Source organism: Aphanomyces astaci, assembly GCF_000520075.1.
Source record: "Aphanomyces astaci strain APO3 unplaced genomic scaffold supercont1.6, whole genome shotgun sequence".
Lineage (NCBI taxonomy): Eukaryota > Oomycota > Saprolegniomycetes > Saprolegniales > Verrucalvaceae > Aphanomyces > Aphanomyces astaci.
The window spans coordinates 781,442-800,368 of record NW_009798269.1 but is presented as its reverse complement, the minus strand read 5'-3'; the positions used below and the strand labels follow the sequence as shown (position 1 = coordinate 800,368).

Below are 18,927 nucleotides of genomic sequence, written 5' to 3'. Positions count from 1 at the left end.
TAGACTGCGCACTTGACAGCTGTGAGTCGACATTGTAAAGACAACTGCGATCGGATTGGTCAGAATTCACTTCAAATAGAGATATGATTGGTTATAAGGAGACTTTAGTGGGAGAGACTGCATTGGCAACAATTGGCTAAAATCGCTAAAACAGGTCGAGTAAAATCCTCAAAACTCCAACAACGCTGCAACACCATGGCCACGATGTGCGCCAAGGCGAAGGAGCTTCTGAAGGAACTCGGGCGTAGCGAGTGGCTGCCTCCATACAACGTAAGGAGACTCGACATGTACATAGCTATGAATGACGGTGTTTGGTGTGTGTAGGAAGAGGGCATGCGCCTCGTTGCAGACGAAGTGGGGGTGTTCCACCGGCAGATTGCAGATAAGATCGAGTGAGTACTGCACTGCCTGCGAGCCTATCTTTATGCTGCAGCTGTGTGCATTAATCGGGCTCTAGGATGTTTGATGATGGCATCGAGAACCATCCGTCGCAGCATTGCGGGCTTGTCGTGAGCCACCAGTGCCTCATGCGAAACAAGCGGGCGGCGTTGGCGTACATGTAAGCTCGACAGACGAAATCGCGCCTCAACACCATGACCCTCCATCACGAATGTCGCTGCATGTAGCAACCACCGCGTGAACAAAATCAAAGAGCTGCGATGGCAAACGGGCAGTGTCGTGCCAGACAACTTGGCTCCCGCGTACGACAGCGCGTGCTTCTCGTGCTGCCACGTCACTTGTTTGTGTATGTATAGGCTATGCGCTCGCGAAATGCAATTCTTTCACAGCTACGACCAAGGCCTGAGCAATTACATGTCGGCGTTCCAGTTGGACTTGTCGGCGGTAGATGCCATCATCAACATCCCCTGGAACATCATCTCACGATGTCGTTGTGGCAGGACTTGCAACCGCCGAAAGATTTGTACATTCAAGTGCGCGTGGTCAAAGACTGCGGCGAAATCTACACGGAAAACGGCCCCGTGCAGCTGCATGCCAACTCGACGCACTTTCTCCGACGGGCCGACGTCGAAAGTCTCATTCGCCAAGGCCTGCTCATACAAATCAAACACTAACATGCTCTTCTTGTCCATCCTGTTTGATGTTTAACACTAACATGCTCTTCTTGTCCATCCTGTTGTGTGTGTGAAATGTCTCTCCACAAGCTACAACCATAAGCAGCAGCTCCGCTGCATCATATGCACCGCACGTGATATGAAGTGCGGAAGTGCAGTTGAGAACCTGGGAGTTTTTCTTAAGGCGTAAACTGCTACTAGTACTACGCACCTACCATTGATCGGCGGTTAGCTTGATGGAGTGAAACGACGACTTTAGCGATTAGTTGATTTCGTCCGCTATTGTGCGCTGTCCATGTATGTATCCACACCACACGAATCGCATGATTGGAGACAGTACCAGCAAAGTTAAGTTCACTTTGCATCTCACGCTAGTTCAAGTGTGCATATTGCATGGCGGGGCCAGGGACACATTGATGTGAAAACCAATAATAGTAATTGTATGTACTAGTGGTAGTACAATGTACAGTACACTACTGTATAGGGTGTATGCATTCCTGGTAGTCTTTGGGTCTTGGTGAACAAATTACAAGTACCGTAGTAGGTCCTTGCAGTGTGTCGACAACAGCAAACACTTCCCACTGGAATACTGTAGTACATTGTACACACTAGATTTAGTTACAGCTTGTTTGGGCGATGCTGGGTTGCATGAAGGTACTGGTGGTAGTCCACGAGCAGTGGCCTCTGCATGGCGATGTGGGGCCTCTTTGCTTTGATAAACGCAAGGGCGTCGTCCACAGACCACCCCCCATTCTCATGCAAGAGGTACGCGGCGACGACGATGGTACTTCGCCCTCGGCCTGCTTTGCAGTGCACGTAGACTGTCCCGCATTGGTCAATATGCTTCTTGGTGAAGTGGACACATCTAACGAAGCGATCCCATCAAGAACTACGCCATGATGGTGGAAGCTTTAGACGGTACGCGATGAGTGTGGCAAGTGCAGGCGGTGAAAAGTCCGGAGTGTGTCCAAAGCATTGGTCGATCCCGAGGTCATGCCAGTCCTCTACATCATATTGATCCATCTCTGCGAACGACATGGGCTTACAAGTACCTGGCGTGACGGGGGTACCTAGCACAGACGGCAGCAGTTCAAAAGGCTGATTCATCGTCACGACAGCCACAACTCCTTCTTCGTTCTTGAGCTACGATGAGGCATAAGTTTGGAGATGATGTGGGCTTGGATCGACAGGAATGAAGTTGAAGATGCATTCAGACCTGTGTGTGATGGTCGCGATCTCTCAGCGGCAATGCGCCGAGGATCAGGTGGTCCGAGATGCGAGTCCACCACGTCCGCGAGGTGGCTTTGTTCATGAGCATGTTGTACGCCAAAGATACATGATAGATCTAATGTTAAGAAAGGGATACAGATCAGCGGTGTAACCTCATGGACGCACCGCTACGTGCGCGAAGGACGCCTTTTGCGTGCGCTCGGTCGACATCAAAAATGCCATAGGGTCCTTTTGCGTTACAATATGTTCGATTTTAAATATATTGCAATGTTTAAAATGCCAAACTCGATGCATTTCAAATATATTCTAAATTATTTTTATACGACATTATGAATGAATGTAATCCAAAGGCAGTTTCACGTAACGGTTTGCATACCGCCCGTCATGACACACCGTGGCAGCACGGGTGCCGCCACAGATGCCGTGGATGGTGGCGGGCAGCCCCCGCAGCAGCTTCGACCGACGGCGGATTCGATGAAGTTTGAAAAGTACCGAACCAAAATGGTGCTGGCCATCCTCGACATCCCGTACAGTACAACTACCTACCGGCCAAACCTGAATTGCTTGAGCCTCCTTTGCTGTCATAGGCCTTACGATCGCACGGACAGCGACATTCGTGTGGTATATCAATTCTTAAAGGACCGGGACCTGTTTTCGTTCCTGTCGCCGCACGCCCTGCTGTGTACGTCGTCACACGAATCCATCATCGCAATTCCGACTAAACGCTGTCGGTAGACTTGACCGCCGAGGTGGTCGTATCAGTACGTTGGCATGCAAGCCCTCAAGTGATTGCCATATACATACTATGTCCTTTACCGAGAAATGCTCGTGTTCACTTGTAGAAAGCCCAAGATGGCGATGTGTTGCACTACCAGGACGAGGAAGTGACGGGGGATTCATTCATGCACATCATCGTACTACTGAGCTTCCATAATTCCACTTGTGTAGAGGATGATTTAGTGAGCATCAAGTTGTTCTAGCTGGAAGGCAGTTTGTGTGGCTACAAGAGCGACGCCTTCGCCCAGCGATCGAATCGCGACGAGAAGTTTCCACAATGGCTGGCATCCCATTGCGCCGAATCCAACGAACCACTTGATTTTGGGGAGTGTGTGACGACCTTTCATAGCGGTGGGATGTGAGTTTTTTGTGCTAACAATCTTAATCTGAACTCTTAGGAGGTACCGGAACGCACCGCTACGACACATTCAGTTTGTTTGGTGCAGAAGCTATGACTACATACCTTTTTGGTTTTCTGCTTTGTAGCTGAGTGCGGGCTCACGGACATTGCATCCAAGCACACTGTGCATCGCAAATTCAGTGTGGTACGATATCGATGCCATCGAAAAACAATATGAACAACATTGATGGTATCTGCATGTTGTTGGTTGATGTAGCTCGCTCAAGAATCCACGACCGCCGTGTCGATTCGAAAAGTACGACGGTCCTAGTAGTAGTAGTAGTGATGACGTGGCAACGTGGTAGGATACCATGGACCGCGCCACCGCGTACATGGGAGCGAAAACCAACTCGGTGTTTGCCAGACAAGTACCCAACACAAACACCATTTTTTATCCCGTGTTAATTCGAATAATATTCACATGGTAATCGTAGGACTCGACCGAGGAGATGCATTCGGGAAGCAAATCGGTGCTGCATTCATTCTTGACCTCGTTTCCATTCATGAATCAAGTATGTATATCAATCAATGCCTATCAAGCTAATCACAGGATGATATCTTCTTATCTTACCCTAGCTCCCACCACCGCTTCAACTTCGACTCGTAGACGCTTGTCGGCAGCGCAAACTTCGCAAACACGAACCATGTACTCATTCACCTTTACATGACCCTGACCCCAACCAGACAACCCCAACGAAATGACGATACGCTTAGTTTTGGGGCCAGGCATAACGTCGCATGACATTGTCGTGGTGCTCACCGGGTGCCTGGGTTTGTATCGACTGGACCGGCACAACGTCGCTACGGCTATTGGTAGTGTTTCATTACTACGTAGTATCTCGGATGTCTAGAATAACACTAGTATTTTTGGTCATTAGAGGCCAACACAAAGGCTGTGGCAAAACAACACGATGGCATTGAGTTGGCCCAAGTGACCGCTGGCGAGTCGTACGGCGATTTCCACCTCTGGAGCGCGGCGCCGACGGACGTCCGGCGGCCAACGACCGATTCGTCCTTGCTGCACATGGTGGTGAGCCTCGTCGCGACCGAAGCCACCCAAGTGGTAGTGTTGGACCGCCGGGTGTACCGGCATATTGCGGCGAGTCATGTTCCGGCGTCGGATCTTGCTACCCTCGCGGTTATCCCCAAGCTGGACCGGACTTGGGGAGATGTGGGCGACCTCAAGCTCTGGTTCAAGCGGCAGCTGTTCTTCCAGCAACTGCCGGATCGGTGGATCACCCGACTCGCCGAAAGTGCCGTCGGGTCCCCGCCGTGGCCATCCGACAAGGTCGTGTACAACAAGTCGAGCGACGCCGACTTTATCTACTTTGTCGTGGCTGGTGCCGTACGTGTTCAACTGTACGTACATCGCGTAATTACAAAACGAGTTGTTCTGGACACACTGTCATAGCAACGCATCGGACCCGGGCGTCGATGTGTTGCCGGGGGATGTATTTGGCGCCGACGAAGTGCTGGACAAGCGAAAACGGCAGCGGGTGGCGCTCACCAAAGCCGAAGACACTATTCTAGTCAAGTTCCCCACCGCCGTCTACTTTGAGTGTCTTGCGGACGTCGCCACCGACATTACGTTTGCACCGACAAGTCGCTTTCGCGCCATGGAGTGCTACGTATCCCCTCCGAGCGTGTCGGACGTGAACGAGCTCGCCAAGTTCTTCCGAAACGTCCAAGTTTTGGCCCACCTCCCGTTCTACATCATGCTCGAAGTGGTGCCGTACCTGCGGGTGCGGTATTTGGAGGTGGGGGACCTCGTCTGCGCCGAAGACAACTCGACCGACGAGTTCGTTTCTGTTGTGGCCGGCCACGTGGGGTGCCACAGCCGCGACCGCGCCACTGACGAATCCGCCGTCCATTTGTTTCAAGGCCACGCGTTTGTACATGTGCCGTCGATGCATTCCGAGCAGGTGGCCACCAGTGAGTCTGGAGCTACGCCCGTCGAGAAAAAGTTCACCATGATGTATGGCACGTCCGTCCATGTTCTGGTCCCAGGGGATACGTGTCGCACCGGGTTTGTCGACCCATCGACGGCCAATCGACGGTAACACAAGACCATAGACCCCCCTCCCTATGTTGGTCAACATTGGATCCTGTGTGGACGATGACGTTGGTCTCTGATTGTAGGGCCCCTGTGACGATGGTGGCGTTGGCGTCACGGACCACAATCGTGTCGATTTCCGAACACGATGCGAGCCAAGTGCTTCAACGACTGGTCGAGTGGAGTAAACCACATCGCAGCTTGAAAGAGTTGATCGGGCAAGGTACCAACTTCGTGTGATGACGTACCATTCATTTCCCATGAAACGTGCCAAGTGACAGTTGCACTTTTCTGGGGCGGGTGCATTAGTGGGGAGCTTGGACGCAGCCGGGACGATTCAGTTCGCCCCAGACGAAGTCAATCAAGTGCTCGCGCACCTGAGATACCCCATCGACCGACCCGACAAAGTGGCCAGTGACGTCAGGTGTCTCAAGCTGCAGCCTGGGGACGTTGTCGTCCGCGCTGGTACGTATGCCTTCTTTCGCTTGTCATAACATGGATGCTTGCATCTAGGGGAACTTGTAAAGCACTTGGTCGTGGTGATCTCGGGTCATGTGGCCGTGTCTGTGGTGCAGCCGCCGCTCAGCTCAACGCCGCTGGCTACCTCCAACCACAGCAATAACGTGTTTGCCAAGCTGCTCACGTCCAACTTCAAAAGCACGTCGAAAACGCTGGCGTTGGTCGGTAGTCGAGACGGCAGTCGCCGCCGGCTCTCGACCGTGCTGCCCTCCATCGCCAAGCTCAGCAAGCACACCCCGTTCTGGCAAAGGAGTTCGTCCATCGCTCCGTCGCCCAGCCCGTCCAACATCCTGCGCATCGACGAGCCGAATTCCGCGAGGATCAGCAGTGCCGGGGCGTCCAGTGCCGCTCAGAATGACCAGTACAATTCAAGCAAGAACGACGGCGGTGACGTGGCAGCGTCACAAACCCGGATGCGACCGCTCGTGACGCTCTTGGCAGGGGATGTATGGGGAGGCGAGGTCGTGTTTTCCAGAAATTGGCCCAGGTTGCAAATTATATATATATATATATATATTCAACTAACAACACTACTACTACGTACGACCTATGGCAGCCTCCATGACGTAGTGGCCGAATCCGTAGCCGAAGTGATGCTTTGTCCAAGGGAAACGTTTGTAGTCGTGCGGCGGGAAGCGCTGGCAGCCAGCAGCAAAAAGTCCGACGCGCACTCAAAACGCATGTAACTAGTCGACCATATCACTACTTCGTCCTTCCTTTTGATTACCATGTCATGCCCCTAGTTTGGCCAAGGCGCATTGGAAACGAGCTAACAACAAAGTAAATAGTACTACTACTTCTAGTAGAACACCTGGGATGTTATTTACAGTACGATTTCTTTTCGGCGTACTAGGTGGTGGAAACGATGCTGCCGTCGGCCAACGGCGGCGACCTAAAGCCAAAGTTCTGGCGGTTGCTCGATCAAGCTGCGAGCCAGCGCATCAAGCTGATCATCAAGCACCTGTCGCACATGGAGTTGTTCCAGAGTATGGCGGACGCAACCATCTCCGCCATCGTCGCGTCTGCACGCTACGACACGGTCGAGAAGGGCGAAATCAGTACGCCATCCCTCCCCACTTCCCATCGCGAAGTTACCAACCTTTGGACTACGGTAGTCTTCAAAGCCGGGGACGCGCCCAAGCGGTACTACGTAGTGGTGGCCGGAACGATCGGCCTCTACTCGCCGTACGCGTCGCTCGAAGACGTGTGCTTGAACGTCGTTCAAAGCGGCGGCGGGTTTGGCGAGTTTGAAATCCTCACCGAGCAGCTCACACGGTGTAGTCGAGTTGCATGCACACGCCACATAATATCGTGTGGGTTGTTTATTCTTGAGGATTTATGTCTTAGATCGTTGTCGGCAGTGGCGGAAGTCGCGGCGAAATTGATTTCGTTTGCGTCGCAGTCGTTCCACGAGCTGTGGGACCCGGCCAAGCTGGACGCAATACGCAGCGGCATTTCGTTCTTTCAGCAACTCCATTGGGCCAACCGCCTCGACATGGACAAACTCGCGCACATTTACCACACGGCGCAGGCTGTGGAGTACCATAAAGGCACTGGTACAGTATATTACATCATCGCATGTTTGGTGGCCTCGAAGTTGTAGATCAGTCAAGAAGAAGATATCTGACATATTGCCGTGTGGACGTAGATGTAGTTCGCATCCATGCGCAACTCAACACTTGCTTTGTGATCAAGGAAGGCACGTGCTTTTTGGGGAATGTGCTGCCGATTCAAGCTAAAAACGGCACCACCGACAACATCGACGTCGTGCAAGTGTCGACGTCGCTGGCCCAAGTGTCGAAAGGTAGACACACACATAACTCTGAAACTGCTTTGGCTTGCTTCCACAGCACATGCCCCGAATTGGGTGTCTGTCTACAATGTGTTTCGAGTGTATTGCTAGTCGAATACTACATGTTTGCGACGATCGCAGTGTGATGGGAACGCCACTAGGCCATTCCATCTGGGTCCTCGGCGTTGCCACGTTCAGCGTGACGGCCGCCGTCGCCAACACTGTCGTGTACCATTTAAACTATGATTTCCTCAAAGCCATCCTGCCCAAGCATCACCTCGGGCGTCTCGAGCGGCAAATCAAGCAGCATGACCAGTACCATGCCGACGAATCCGCCGTACGAGCTAAACATACACCTTCAACCCTATTGAAAAGTCGATTAACAACATCTACGTGTCTATCTTTTGTGATGTCTACTATCTTGACAATGTTTGCACTTTGTTCTGTCCCCTAGAGACTGCACGAACTTGCTCTCCACGTGATGAACACCCGCACCTATGTGGCCACAACCGCGGGGGGTCCAGAGATGTTCTTGCCCCGCTTTGACCTGACCAACCGCGACGTGACCATGACAGACGTGGTGGCAGCGACCGCCTTGACGCTGGCAGATGTGCAAGAGGCCCGGAAAAAAGTCGACCAAGTGGGGACGCCGACCCCCACGACGTACGACGACGACGTGGGGCGAGAGGGAGTGCCGGCCAAGTTGATGGGGTCGTTTTGGAAGAGTCAGAGTCTGGGGCCAGCCCGCCGCCGCAGCCGCGAGTCGACGCCCCAGACAGGAGCAGTCGCCCCCCCCGCAGCCAACAACACCAAACTGGCACCCTTCTTTCCCACCGAAGTACCAGACGGCGATGCGGTAACCTCGTACTACTCGGAGAGATACGACGTGAACGCCCCGATTCGAACGCTTCGGTTGGAGTCCGTCGCCAAGGCCCAAGCCGCGTTGAACGGTCCTCGAATCGACGTCGAAGCGTACCAAGTCATGCAATATGTGATTGATGCGACGCCAATACAAGAACACATGCGAACTGAAAGTTTATTATTGACGGCCCAACTTCATTTTCAGCGACAAAATGGAGGAGGTTCGTCGTCTTCGACATCGGCCACTCCTAATGAGGCCGCCATGACGACCATCGAATTGGCCACCGGATTGAGACCATGGAAGCAGCAGCCACCACACGTCAAGACCCGCCTGCGACCGCTGAAAAAACTGACCGGACGACAGCCTTCGTCACCCCGGACTGCGACTTCGCGAAACGATCACAAGTCTGGCAAATTGGCCGTTCGCATCGTCCAAAGCGGCCAAACCAACCAGCAAGGAACCAACGCGACGATGGTGTGCATGACGGCGACGTTGCGCAGAACAACCTTGAGCTTGCGAAGGGACGACAAGCACGGAGACAACAATGGGGCGAGAAATAGCAATGGATTGCACTCGTTTGAATGGATACTCAAGCCAGGTATGCGTGTGGTGGAATGGCCGGACGATGCAGCCACACCGTGTGAATTCAAACTGGACCTTGGCGGGGACAACGACCCTCGAGATATGGTCACGTTCATGGCCCTGTCGTTGCACGACAAGGCGAAATGGGTGGCCTTGCTGACCCACGCGGTGGCGATACCGTCCGTGGCCGATAAAGCATCCGCGTTTACCCTGAACCCAAGCCGCATCGTACCCGTGAAGAAGCCCGACGTCGTGCGCCGCGTTCAAACGGTCACAGAGGAGTTTTTGCCCGAAGTCTCGTACATTGTGCCGGCCTTGGAGCACTGACATTTGGCCTGTCGCCACTGCTCAAACCATGCCAAGGACTCGTCTAGCACTGGATAAAAGAACGGCGTGTCCTGTTCCTTCTTTGTAGTCCGACGGAACGTAGTGGCGGTGGTTAGGAGCTGCTCGTCTTCTTCCTCGTCGTCAAGGATCCACGTAGCCGCCCGTGCCCGTGATGGCATCCCGCGCAGCTTCATCATGACAGCGGCTGCCACGCAGCAGGCTAGCGAGAACATCATAAGCGACACCATGTCGGACGTCGTGATGTTGATCGCCCGCATGCGTCAGTACAGACAGTGGGGGATCGAATATTCAGAACTGGTCAAAATCGTCGGTAGAGTGGTTGCGTGGTTGCGTATCCGGATGTTTGTTACCACGACCAACACTTTCACAACCTATTTTACTATCATCTATTTCAGATAATTACCGTAAATCGGCTTGGTATCCTCATCATATTTCCAATGAGTCGACGCCACAGCAATAAGTCGTCGGCACCTCCGGCGGTGACACCTGCACGTCCATGGACCCGCGTGCCAAAGCTCGTGGTGTTTGACTTGGACTTCACGCTGTGGTATCCTGAGATGTACGAACTGGCTGGCGCCCCGTTCCGTCGCAGCGCCAAGGGTGTGGTCAGTGCACGCGACGGCGAGGAAGTACACTTGTTCGACGCTGTCCATCCAGTGCTCCACGAGATCGCGTTTGGGGTCGAGTTTGTAGAGACACAAGTGGCCGTGGCGTCTCGGACGACATACCCGGACTGGGCTCGTGAATGCATGAACTTGATCATGGTTCAGTTCAAGGTTCGAACGGGCAACCAAAACGAGCATGTTGACACGGGTGGTGTGTGTAGGAGTTGACCGAAGCGGAGAAAGCAGTTCAGCGCCGAAAACGTCTCAACGCCGAGGGAGAAACACTGGCCAACCTGGTCGAGTACCAAGCCATCTACCCGACCAACAAGCACGTGCACTTCAAGCAACTGGCGGACGACAGCGGAGTGGCCTATAGCGACATGCTGTTCTTTGACAACGAATATGGCAACATTCGAGATATATCAGCCATGGGCGTGTCATCTGTGTACTGTCCTGATGGGCTCACGTGGGAAGTATGGGAGCAAGGGATGACTGCGTTCCAAACCAAGTAACTGTTAGCCGACTTCGTTACATTTCGTCCTGCTCTGCGCGTTTTTTCACTAGTAGCCGTACAGGAATATACCATTGCACTTAATTGTGGCCATTCCGATACATCATGACAACCATGACCACCACATGATCCGCTCGAAAAGGCCCATAGCAGGGGGCTACGGCTACACTGTACTATGGCTATGAGTCTAATGGTACCGAATTGTAGCCATAGACATTTCAAACTACCAGGAAGTGTGTTTGTGTATTTTACGCCGACTTGTGCGACTCAGTAAGGTGGTGGTGGCACCTCACGCCGAGTTGAAGGACAAGCCAAAAGGGGAGTGACTCGCAGCTTAGGCAAAAATGGTTGCATGAGGTACAACTAACAAAGGCTAAGGATGGCGGTAGTTGCGCAGTTGTGGCTGAACCAGTGTTTACAGTAGTCTATGGTGGCAATGCGACATCCTGCAGGTCTCCCTCCATGTAGGAATTGACCAAGTCTACTGTAGTTTTCCAAGTTGACGAAATGTAGGGTTAGGTCAAAGTGGGTTGGTTTATGATGTCAGCATTGTCGAAATCGCTTGGATGCATGCCGTAAAATCATCCACGACATCGATCTCGTCGGTGGTCATCGTGTCCCCCGAAGGTAATAGGCATATCATTTGTCGCCCAAACAAGTGTGCAAAATCCAAAGCGATTTGAACGCGATGTGTGTTTGTACAGTACAGTACTAGTACATCGAATGAGCAATTCGATCGCATAATTTCTATCGTACCGCTTCCATCTTTGACATGCGTTGCTGTGATCATGCCTCTTTGCTCGCGAAGTTTTCAGAAGTGTCGCCACAACGAACGCGCGTTGTGAATAGCGCGCTACCAACTACAGTAAAAAATCCAATCAGGCGAAGTAATTTGCGGGTGCTCGCACCTTGTGCACCGGAGTCAAACTGCTTGCAATGAAGTCGGTGAGGCTCCATGCCCCCGAGCTGGGGAAGAAGCGGAGGGGTCACATCTCCCAAGCCAGCCGTTTGTTGAACCGTCGAGTCCCTTGCTTAGAACTATAACTTCTGAATTTAGAAAAAAAACAATTTAAAATATTATCATTATCTTCTAACATTTTATAAAATGAATTATATAAAATAAAGGTAATTTATGAAAAGATAAACCAGGAGATCTCATACATATTATATATAGTTGTTATGAAATTTATAGCACCTAATAATGATGAAATACCTGCTAAATGTAAACTAAAAATAGCTAAATCTACTTCTCAAGAGAACCACCGAGCGGGGGGACTAATGCTCGACATCCCTACGTTCCGTGTATAAAATGACGCTTGGTACCAAAAGATAGACTTTCATGGTCCTGCATTCGAAACTGAATGTGTGTGCCATTCATATCCACGGCACCAAAGGACATACAGTAACGTTGGAGAAGCACACAAAGAATTATCAGTGGTACTGTAGTAATGGCACACACAATGGATTCGACTTGCCTTTGCATCGATCGCACTACCTCTGTGCCACGGTATCCCTGTCAACTAGGCGTAGTCATGTAATTGCCCCTTATACGCGAGGCAAGAGGTGCCAGGATTGGGGCTGACGATACCGGTAAGACGGAGAGTCGTAGAAATTTTTGAATACAAAAATGATGTCGCACCGAAAACGCTAATTATCCTCATTGGTTGACCGCTTCAATGTGTTGACGCAAGTAGATATCTTGCAACGACGGACGGTGCACCATCGCTTGTCCGCGCACTTGATCCAGAGACAATTGCAGCCGATTCAAGTCGTCCTTGAGCTCACGATGTTTGACTTCCACGTCACGAAACGCTCGATCCGTTCGGCGTTTAGTCTTGCATCTTGAGTCGCCTCCAGCCATGACCGAGTACCCCAAACCACCCCCCACCAGAGTCCAAAACCAGAAGCGGCGAGGGGTATTGTGTTTTGAATAGTAATGGTGATGATGGGATTGGCCGCCTGCAGTCGTGGGCCCAGCTGTGGTCGAAAGTGGGCTTCGGTGCTGGGGGAGCCGGGGCTGCTTGCAACGGATGGCCTCAACGGCCCTCGAGATGGGGCGAAACACTCGTTGCATTTTCGACGAAGTCTGTGTCAAGGGGCAAAGTGAAATGTGAATCAATATTCACTGTCGACTGGAAGGCAACACACATTCAGTTTGACAATGAAGGTCGTTCACGATTTACGAAGTGCGAGGAACAAAGGGACCATCGCTCCAAAGTGGAGTGAAGGTCACGTGGAGCGCATCCTTGTGGCCACATGCACTCCCATGGTACCATGAAGGTCTCTGATTCTCCGCACCACCTATGTTCAAGTCGCATTTACCAGTTTCCACCCAAAGCAACACTTCTTAACATGTTTCGCATCGTCCACCGATCGGTAATTCTCACCCGACGCCCCAACCATCCAGCGACTCGCCGGTTCAACACGTCCGGTCCAGCAGCCGAAGGGTCCGCTCAAGGAGCTATGCCCCCTCCTCCTCCCCCTCCGCATGGGGATTGGGCGCGCCGACTCAATGAATACGAGCACCGCTACAAGCACTTTGCCGCTCGTGTCAACGGTACAGGCGATCGCAAATGGATTGGAAAGGGCCCAATCATTGGGTTTGTCGGAGGCGTCCTTGTCGGAAGCTCATTGTTCTCGAAACGCGATCATGGCGACGAACGTACCGAGCGCCGCATCAAATCGCTGGCAAGTGATTTGCAAGACGAGTCACGAAAGCTAAAACAACAACTGGTGTCGATTCAACAGTCGATCGACCAGCTTAAAGTGGCCACGCCCGCTTATGCCCCCTACCCATCTCGTCCCCACGTGTAAGCAAGATAATGAAATGAATGCTTTGGATTGAAGATTTGTCGTGTGGGGGGATTCTAGGACGGAAGTAAGGACCTTCAACAAGGAGGAGCGATCAAAACAACGAGCCTCAAAGTTTCAACAGGTACGAACACAATATCGGTGGATTGCAATGCTAACGTGATGCGTACCGAGTAGGAAGTGGGGAAGTTCAAAGGAGATTTGGACGATGCAAACTCACTGGGTGACAAATTGCAGTGTTGTATGGGGTTCTTGGGGGTGTTTTGTGACTTTGTGGTCGAGGAGGTGGACGAAGGCACGCTGCGATCCACGATGACCATCGACGAAGTGGACGATATGGATGAGATTTTAGTGTTTATCAGGGGACTTTCGGCCAATTTGAAGGCATGGAAAGTTGATTCATAGTGGAGGTTTGAATACGACATTTGCATTGTCCATTGACATCTACAAGTGTAGCAGTGCTTGGTAAATTGAGTAATGTGGACCTTGAGGGTCATGTACGACTACGATTGCAATTTGTCCGGGATGTGTGACCACAATGGATTGATGAACACTTGTGCACTAATGCTGAGCACAGCCACCTACTGTACTCCAGGGTAATTATCTACCAGAGAGTTAAGTCACGAGAAAACTACAACTCCGAGTACGCAACAATTTAATACCAGTACTCGTAACTACAAAAAACACCAACACACTATGGAGAATTATGCTTGTCCTCTTGTTTTGTTACTGGAAATCGCCGCGGCTTGCCAAGGGCATCAGTCAGGTCATTGATCCGACTTTTGAACTTCTCCTTGACTTCATTCGCTTCATGCCGAGCTCGGTCCATGCCCCGTGGCTTTGTAGATGCAATCGACTTTGTTCCGTAAAAATACCCAACGCATCCTGATGCCACCACGAGCATCCACACGGCTCGGCTGCTTGGATGCTTAGAGTAGTGATAATGGTGGTGGTTTCCCCCCGATGGCATTGGAGCGTCCATTGTCCGCGTAACGTAACGAGTCGACTTTACCGGTTGACGCCTTGTCTGAAAGTTGCAACTTAACGATTAGGGATGCAAGAGAACAATGACATTTGGCGAAAACGGTATGGACACGCATGCATTGCAATCGACGGCTGTGATCTGCTGGCGTACATGTCCCGTTCTCATTGTGGAATGATGGTCTTTCTCAATCACTCCTTAAGAAGAATGAAGGGCTTGTTCCAGGTGCGAGTTTGATGTGACACGCATTCTAAACAACGGAATGGTTGTCTTATACGCTCGAACCCTGCTCACTTTGCAATTCTCCCCCCATCAAACACTACCATGTTCCATGCCTTTCGTCGATGCGCTGTCCACATGCGGCGCAATACGGCAACCTCGAGACGATTGAACACGGGCAATCCCCAAGAAGCGGCCGAGGGGGCGACTGCTGCTGGTCGTCACAGCCCGACGCCGCCATCACAGGGCGAGCTCAAATGGGCTCGTCGACTGAACGAGCTGGAAAAGAAGTTCAAGGGCTTTTCGACGGGAGAGCATGCCGAACGCCATTGGGGGTACAAGGGTCCGTTTTGGGGGTTTCTGGGAGGGGTATTTGTTGGTTGCCTTGCCCGCCCAGGGAAGGAGTCAAAACACGACGCGGACGAGTTCCGACGCCTCCGAAACGTCGCGCGGGATCTGCAAGACGAATCCTGGGAGCTGAAGAATCGATTGACGCTGATTCAACAGTCCATTGACCAACTTCGAGTGGCGCAGCATCAACAAGTCATTCCCCCTCGCTCGCATAACTAAGCCAACAAACTTAAAGAACGATCGTAGGATCCTTTGAAGCTTACAGGTCATGAAACCAAATGCGTTGTAACTTAGGCTTGACTTCAGAGTGTGGTATGAGTAGTAATCAACTCGAATACTACATAGTACACGCAGCTAGTACGCGGCCGAGGCCATTAAGTGCCCGCTGAGTGATCATAACTTTACAGCGTAATATCAATATCAACATCGAATACTGTATTAATAGTACTACGTAGTAGTACATTACTAGTATTACTGTACATAGGAGTATACTATTAATAGTAGTACATTACTAGTACTACTGTACATAGGAGTATACTATTTTAATAGTATACTCCTATGTAACGTTACTATTAAAATATTAACGTTATCCATTTTTCCAACTTGAATGAATACGAATGCTGACAAGTTGACTACAACCTGAGGGGACGCATGGATGATAAATTTGGTCAAAATATCGACACAGCTTTGAATTGGGATGTCAAAAACCAAGTTATCCAAGGCATCGTGAATCGAGCCCTCACGCAGAAAATACAATAAACGTCTATCAAAGACATTGCCAATCAAGTACTGAAGCACAATATATAACAACACGAACGAAGTTAACCCGCTGTAGGATGGACTTAACTCTTGTGCTCGGTGCCACAAATAAGACGAACGAAATAATTACCACGTCGGTGATTGGATTGGTCGTAAGTGGCCAACAGTTACCTGGGAGAAGCAGTTCCCCTTCAAATACATGACATCGCTTGGCCACTTTTTCGCACAATTCAATTTACCACCTCCCAAACAACTGACATGGTCAACCCCGCCCTGCGCAAGGCCCCTGCCGTCTTCGTGAACCACGGCGCCGGTCCCTTTCCCATCCTCAAACCCATCGACGATCCTCGTCACGGCTCCACCCGCGCCTTCCTCGAGCGCGTCGCCCCCAAGTGGCTTGGTCTCGACGACCCGGCCACGAAGCCCGCTGCGATTGTGCTCGTGACAGCCCACTGGGAGGCATCTGTCGTCAGCATTTCGTCTGGCGAGTCGCACGAGCTGTACTACGACTACTACGGGTTCCCCGATGAGGCTTACTCGCTCACGTACAAGGCCAAGGGGTCGCCCGCCATCGCCCACCAGATCCAAGCGTTGTTGGCCGCCACCAACATCCCGTCAAAGCTGGACCCTTCCCGCGGGTGGGACCACGGAGTGTTTGTGCCGATGAAGTTGATTCATCCGGCTGAGGACATTCCTATCGTCCAAGTGAGCGTGGTCGCGGGGCTGGACCCGGATCTCCATTTGCGCATCGGTCAAGCGTTGGCATCACTTCGGGACGAGAACATCGCGATTGTGGGCAGTGGCGCGACGTTCCACCCAAGCCATCGCACGGACGACAGTGAGACCAAAGCCAAGCTCTTCAACGATGCACTCGTGGAGGCCAGCTCCAAACCGACCGCTGTGGACCGACACGAGGCGTTAAAGGCGTGGGCGGCGCTGCCGCATGCGCGAGACTGCCATCAGCGCGAAGAGCATTTGATTCCGCTGCATGTGATTGCTGGTGCCGGCGGCGACGGACCAGCCACGTCCTACGACATCAAGGGCAATGGCGTGTTCCGCTCGGTGGGCTGGGGTGTTGTCCATGAATAGAGCGAAGATTTTCTACCGATAAATATTGCAATGGATGGCATTTATACGTATATTTTCTGAGGTTTCGATTATTAAAACAATTTATATATTCTTGCACGACACTATTGCGCGTTTCGAGATAACGTTGCTTGGAAGATCTCATCTCGGGAATGGATTTACAAAGCTTATTGCACCAGCACGGCCTACATATGTAGATCTGTACTACCCCAAGCTGCACTCAATCGTTCGAAGGTTGACACACAACATTTGCCGTAAGCCCCAAAGGCAAGCGCTTTGCGACTGCTGACTGTAAGTTGTTACTAGTAGTATATTAGCATATACAGTGCTTGAAAACTCATTTACTGTTAACGTTAATAAACTTATTACTCAAGTACTACTTACTGTACCTACAAATCAATACTGTAGCTCCAGTCTTGGATCGGTTACACGTACTGTATTTTTTGAAACTGTCGGATGGAAAAGGTGTAGAAATGCACTGAATCTCTTTTAAGTCCGATTGATTATTGCAACAGGATCAACTCGGAAGTAAATTCCGGAGTTTCACCCAACATGGCGCTCCCACCGGAAGTTCCATACAAGTACGCGAGAACTCCATGGCTCGACCACTTCGACTCGCCATTCACTTGCTCATTTGCATTCCACTCGTCATGACCACTTCTGTATGCCGCCGAGCGCCAGCGATCTTTGTGAACCACGGCGCTGGCCCCCTTCCCGTCCTCATGCCTGTGACGGACCCTGACCACGGCACTGCCCGTGCCTTTTTGGAACAAGTGGCCCCCGCTTGGCTCGGCCTGAATGACGTCGACACGAGACCGAGCGCGATCGTCCTCGTGACGGCTCACTGGGAAGAGTCGACCGTGGCCATTTCGTCGGGCGCGTCGCATCCGCTCTTGTACGATTATGGCGGATTCCCCAAGGAAGCGTACGCGCTCACGTACAACGCCAAGGGATCGCCAGCCATTGCGCACAAGATCCACGCCCTCTTGACCGCCCAGAACATTCCGTCCAAGCTCGACCCCACAAGAGGATGGGACCACGGTCTGTTTGTGCCTATGAAACTGATCAACCCTGCCGAGGACATTCCGATTGTCCAATTGAGCGTCGTGCGCGGGTCAGACCCCGATCTCCACTTCCGCATTGGCGAGGCTCTGGCGCCGTTGCGAGATGAAAACATTGCCATCCTCGGCAGCGGCATGTCGTACCATTCATTCCACGGTCGCGGCAACCTCGTCGCACAATCCAAAGCATTCAATGATGCGTTGGTGAAAGCGTGCGCTCATGTGGATGTCCAAGCCCGAGGAGAAGCGCTCAGGGCGTGGGAGGCCATGCCAGGCGCGCGCGAGTGCCATCCGCGGGAAGAACATTTGATTCCGCTGCATGTGATCGCTGGAGCTGCGGGCCATGATGCGCTGACATCTAAGGACATTCTCAGCACCATGTTTGAACCAGTTCGACTCGTGTCGATGGGGTGGGGTGTTCAAGAGTTATAACATTGCTGAAAATCAATTCACGTTCTAGTAGCAACGTTACATTCTAGTAGTAACAGTACGATTAATACATATGTAGTAGTACCTTCGATTCGACTTCACGTGTACAGTACGTCGCCCCCTGTGGGGGAAATCAATCGTACATGTCGCTCCAATGTCCTGCTGGGTTCCTGCGAGCCGACTGCATTGGACTTGGTTTTTTCGATTCTTACGTAGAAATGTGAAGGGCTATGGCGAGCGACCTTAGCAATTGGTTGTGTAACTATCAATAGTATGTAGTTCGGTAATAGAAACGCCGACCAGTGGTGATCTTAAAATATTTCTCCAGAATATATAACTTTGCATGAAAAAGTATACTATTAATAGTATACTATTACTAGTAATATTAATAGCAGGTACTACTATAATACGTATTACAGGACTATTAATAGAAATTCCATAGTCTGGAATGAGAAAAACAGATAATTCACTTGTATC

The 18,927-nt window shown here is 51.5% G+C and overlaps 9 protein-coding genes across 11 annotated transcripts; 7 read left to right on the top strand and 2 right to left on the bottom strand.

The window, feature by feature from the left end:
- Positions 1–149: 149 nt before the first annotated feature.
- On the top strand, positions 150–1,145 carry H257_03623 (hypothetical protein). Its single transcript, XM_009827795.1, has 6 exons — positions 150–270; positions 325–392; positions 458–559; positions 627–701; positions 756–843; positions 900–1,145. Exons 1-6 carry the CDS (start codon positions 196–198, stop codon positions 1,071–1,073), a joined length of 582 nt encoding a protein of 193 aa, XP_009826097.1. The 5' UTR covers positions 150–195; the 3' UTR covers positions 1,074–1,145.
- Positions 1,146–1,649: 504 nt separating this feature from the next.
- Positions 1,650–2,537, bottom strand: H257_03622. Of its 2 annotated transcripts, XM_009827793.1 has the most exons (5): positions 2,469–2,537; positions 2,290–2,418; positions 2,126–2,216; positions 1,996–2,077; positions 1,650–1,938 (listed from the first exon to the last, which is right to left on the bottom strand). In XM_009827793.1, exons 1-5 carry the CDS (start codon positions 2,523–2,525, stop codon positions 1,692–1,694), a joined length of 606 nt encoding a protein of 201 aa, XP_009826095.1. In that variant the 5' UTR covers positions 2,526–2,537; the 3' UTR covers positions 1,650–1,691. The 2 variants fall into 2 exon arrangements, with proteins under 2 accessions (XP_009826095.1, XP_009826096.1); XM_009827794.1 differs by having other exon boundaries at positions 2,290–2,537.
- Positions 2,538–2,660: 123 nt separating this feature from the next.
- Positions 2,661–9,615, top strand: H257_03621 (hypothetical protein; the record flags this gene model as incomplete). The annotated part of the gene is made up of 24 exons (XM_009827792.1): positions 2,661–2,830; positions 2,891–2,985; positions 3,039–3,064; positions 3,146–3,217; positions 3,284–3,431; positions 3,479–3,481; positions 3,567–3,625; positions 3,698–3,736; positions 3,786–3,848; positions 3,915–3,992; positions 4,057–4,126; positions 4,195–4,293; positions 4,359–4,839; positions 4,892–5,536; positions 5,620–5,756; positions 5,843–5,998; positions 6,047–6,539; positions 6,609–6,734; positions 6,796–6,832; positions 6,906–7,110; positions 7,168–7,608; positions 7,701–7,856; positions 8,006–8,181; positions 8,299–9,615. Exons 1-24 carry the CDS (start codon positions 2,688–2,690, stop codon positions 9,613–9,615), a joined length of 5,265 nt encoding a protein of 1,754 aa, XP_009826094.1. The 5' UTR covers positions 2,661–2,687.
- Positions 9,616–10,073: 458 nt separating this feature from the next.
- On the top strand, positions 10,074–10,753 carry H257_03620 (magnesium-dependent phosphatase-1; the record flags this gene model as incomplete). The annotated part of the gene is made up of 2 exons (XM_009827791.1): positions 10,074–10,412; positions 10,463–10,753. The coding sequence occupies 2 exons, from the start codon at positions 10,074–10,076 to the stop codon at positions 10,751–10,753; spliced, it is 630 nt and encodes a 209-aa protein (XP_009826093.1).
- Positions 10,754–12,160: 1,407 nt separating this feature from the next.
- Positions 12,161–12,908, bottom strand: H257_03619 (hypothetical protein). The gene has a single exon (XM_009827790.1). The coding sequence runs from the start codon at positions 12,824–12,826 to the stop codon at positions 12,410–12,412; it is 417 nt and encodes a 138-aa protein (XP_009826092.1). The 5' UTR covers positions 12,827–12,908; the 3' UTR covers positions 12,161–12,409.
- Positions 12,909–12,976: 68 nt separating this feature from the next.
- On the top strand, positions 12,977–14,067 carry H257_03618. 2 transcript variants are annotated; one of them, XM_009827788.1, is made up of 3 exons: positions 12,977–13,562; positions 13,624–13,687; positions 13,741–14,067. In XM_009827788.1, the coding sequence occupies exons 1-3, from the start codon at positions 13,009–13,011 to the stop codon at positions 13,966–13,968; spliced, it is 846 nt and encodes a 281-aa protein (XP_009826090.1). In that variant the 5' UTR covers positions 12,977–13,008; the 3' UTR covers positions 13,969–14,067. The 2 variants fall into 2 exon arrangements, with proteins under 2 accessions (XP_009826090.1, XP_009826091.1); XM_009827789.1 differs by having other exon boundaries at positions 12,977–13,687.
- A 743-nt stretch (positions 14,068–14,810) lies between these two features.
- On the top strand, positions 14,811–15,559 carry H257_03617 (hypothetical protein). Its single transcript, XM_009827787.1, has one exon. It carries the CDS (start codon positions 14,870–14,872, stop codon positions 15,332–15,334), a length of 465 nt encoding a protein of 154 aa, XP_009826089.1. The 5' UTR covers positions 14,811–14,869; the 3' UTR covers positions 15,335–15,559.
- A 450-nt stretch (positions 15,560–16,009) lies between these two features.
- H257_03616 (hypothetical protein) lies at positions 16,010–17,063 on the top strand. Its single transcript, XM_009827786.1, has one exon. The coding sequence runs from the start codon at positions 16,133–16,135 to the stop codon at positions 16,961–16,963; it is 831 nt and encodes a 276-aa protein (XP_009826088.1). The 5' UTR covers positions 16,010–16,132; the 3' UTR covers positions 16,964–17,063.
- A 433-nt stretch (positions 17,064–17,496) lies between these two features.
- On the top strand, positions 17,497–18,542 carry H257_03615 (hypothetical protein). The gene has a single exon (XM_009827785.1). It carries the CDS (start codon positions 17,557–17,559, stop codon positions 18,451–18,453), a length of 897 nt encoding a protein of 298 aa, XP_009826087.1. The 5' UTR covers positions 17,497–17,556; the 3' UTR covers positions 18,454–18,542.
- Positions 18,543–18,927: the final 385 nt, after the last annotated feature.

Excerpts from the sequence above, each read along its gene's own strand:
- H257_03616 (XM_009827786.1), top strand. The coding sequence starts at position 16,133 with ATGGTCAACCCCGCCCTGCGCAAGGCCCCTGCCGTCTTCGTGAACCAC.
- H257_03623 (XM_009827795.1), top strand. The coding sequence starts at position 196 with ATGGCCACGATGTGCGCCAAGGCGAAGGAGCTTCTGAAGGAACTCGGG. Across the intron at positions 271-324 it reads AGTGGCTGCCTCCATACAAC|GAAGAGGGCATGCGCCTCGT; the intron begins GTAAGGAGACTC and ends TGGTGTGTGTAG. Across the intron at positions 393-457 it reads CAGATTGCAGATAAGATCGA|GATGTTTGATGATGGCATCG; the intron begins GTGAGTACTGCA and ends ATCGGGCTCTAG.
- H257_03618 (XM_009827788.1), top strand. The coding sequence starts at position 13,009 with ATGCACTCCCATGGTACCATGAAGGTCTCTGATTCTCCGCACCACCTA. Across the intron at positions 13,563-13,623 it reads TACCCATCTCGTCCCCACGT|GACGGAAGTAAGGACCTTCA; the intron begins GTAAGCAAGATA and ends GGGGGATTCTAG. Across the intron at positions 13,688-13,740 it reads GAGCCTCAAAGTTTCAACAG|GAAGTGGGGAAGTTCAAAGG; the intron begins GTACGAACACAA and ends CGTACCGAGTAG.
- H257_03615 (XM_009827785.1), top strand. The coding sequence starts at position 17,557 with ATGGCTCGACCACTTCGACTCGCCATTCACTTGCTCATTTGCATTCCA.
- H257_03617 (XM_009827787.1), top strand. The coding sequence starts at position 14,870 with ATGTTCCATGCCTTTCGTCGATGCGCTGTCCACATGCGGCGCAATACG.
- H257_03619 (XM_009827790.1), bottom strand. The coding sequence starts at position 12,826 with ATGCAACGAGTGTTTCGCCCCATCTCGAGGGCCGTTGAGGCCATCCGT.
- H257_03622 (XM_009827793.1), bottom strand. The coding sequence starts at position 2,525 with ATGGCATTTTTGATGTCGACCGAGCGCACGCAAAAGGCGTCCTTCGCG. Across the intron at positions 2,217-2,289 it reads ATCGCGACCATCACACACAG|CTCAAGAACGAAGAAGGAGT; the intron begins GTCTGAATGCAT and ends GCCTCATCGTAG. Across the intron at positions 1,939-1,995 it reads GCACTTGCCACACTCATCGC|ATGTGTCCACTTCACCAAGA; the intron begins GTACCGTCTAAA and ends TCGCTTCGTTAG.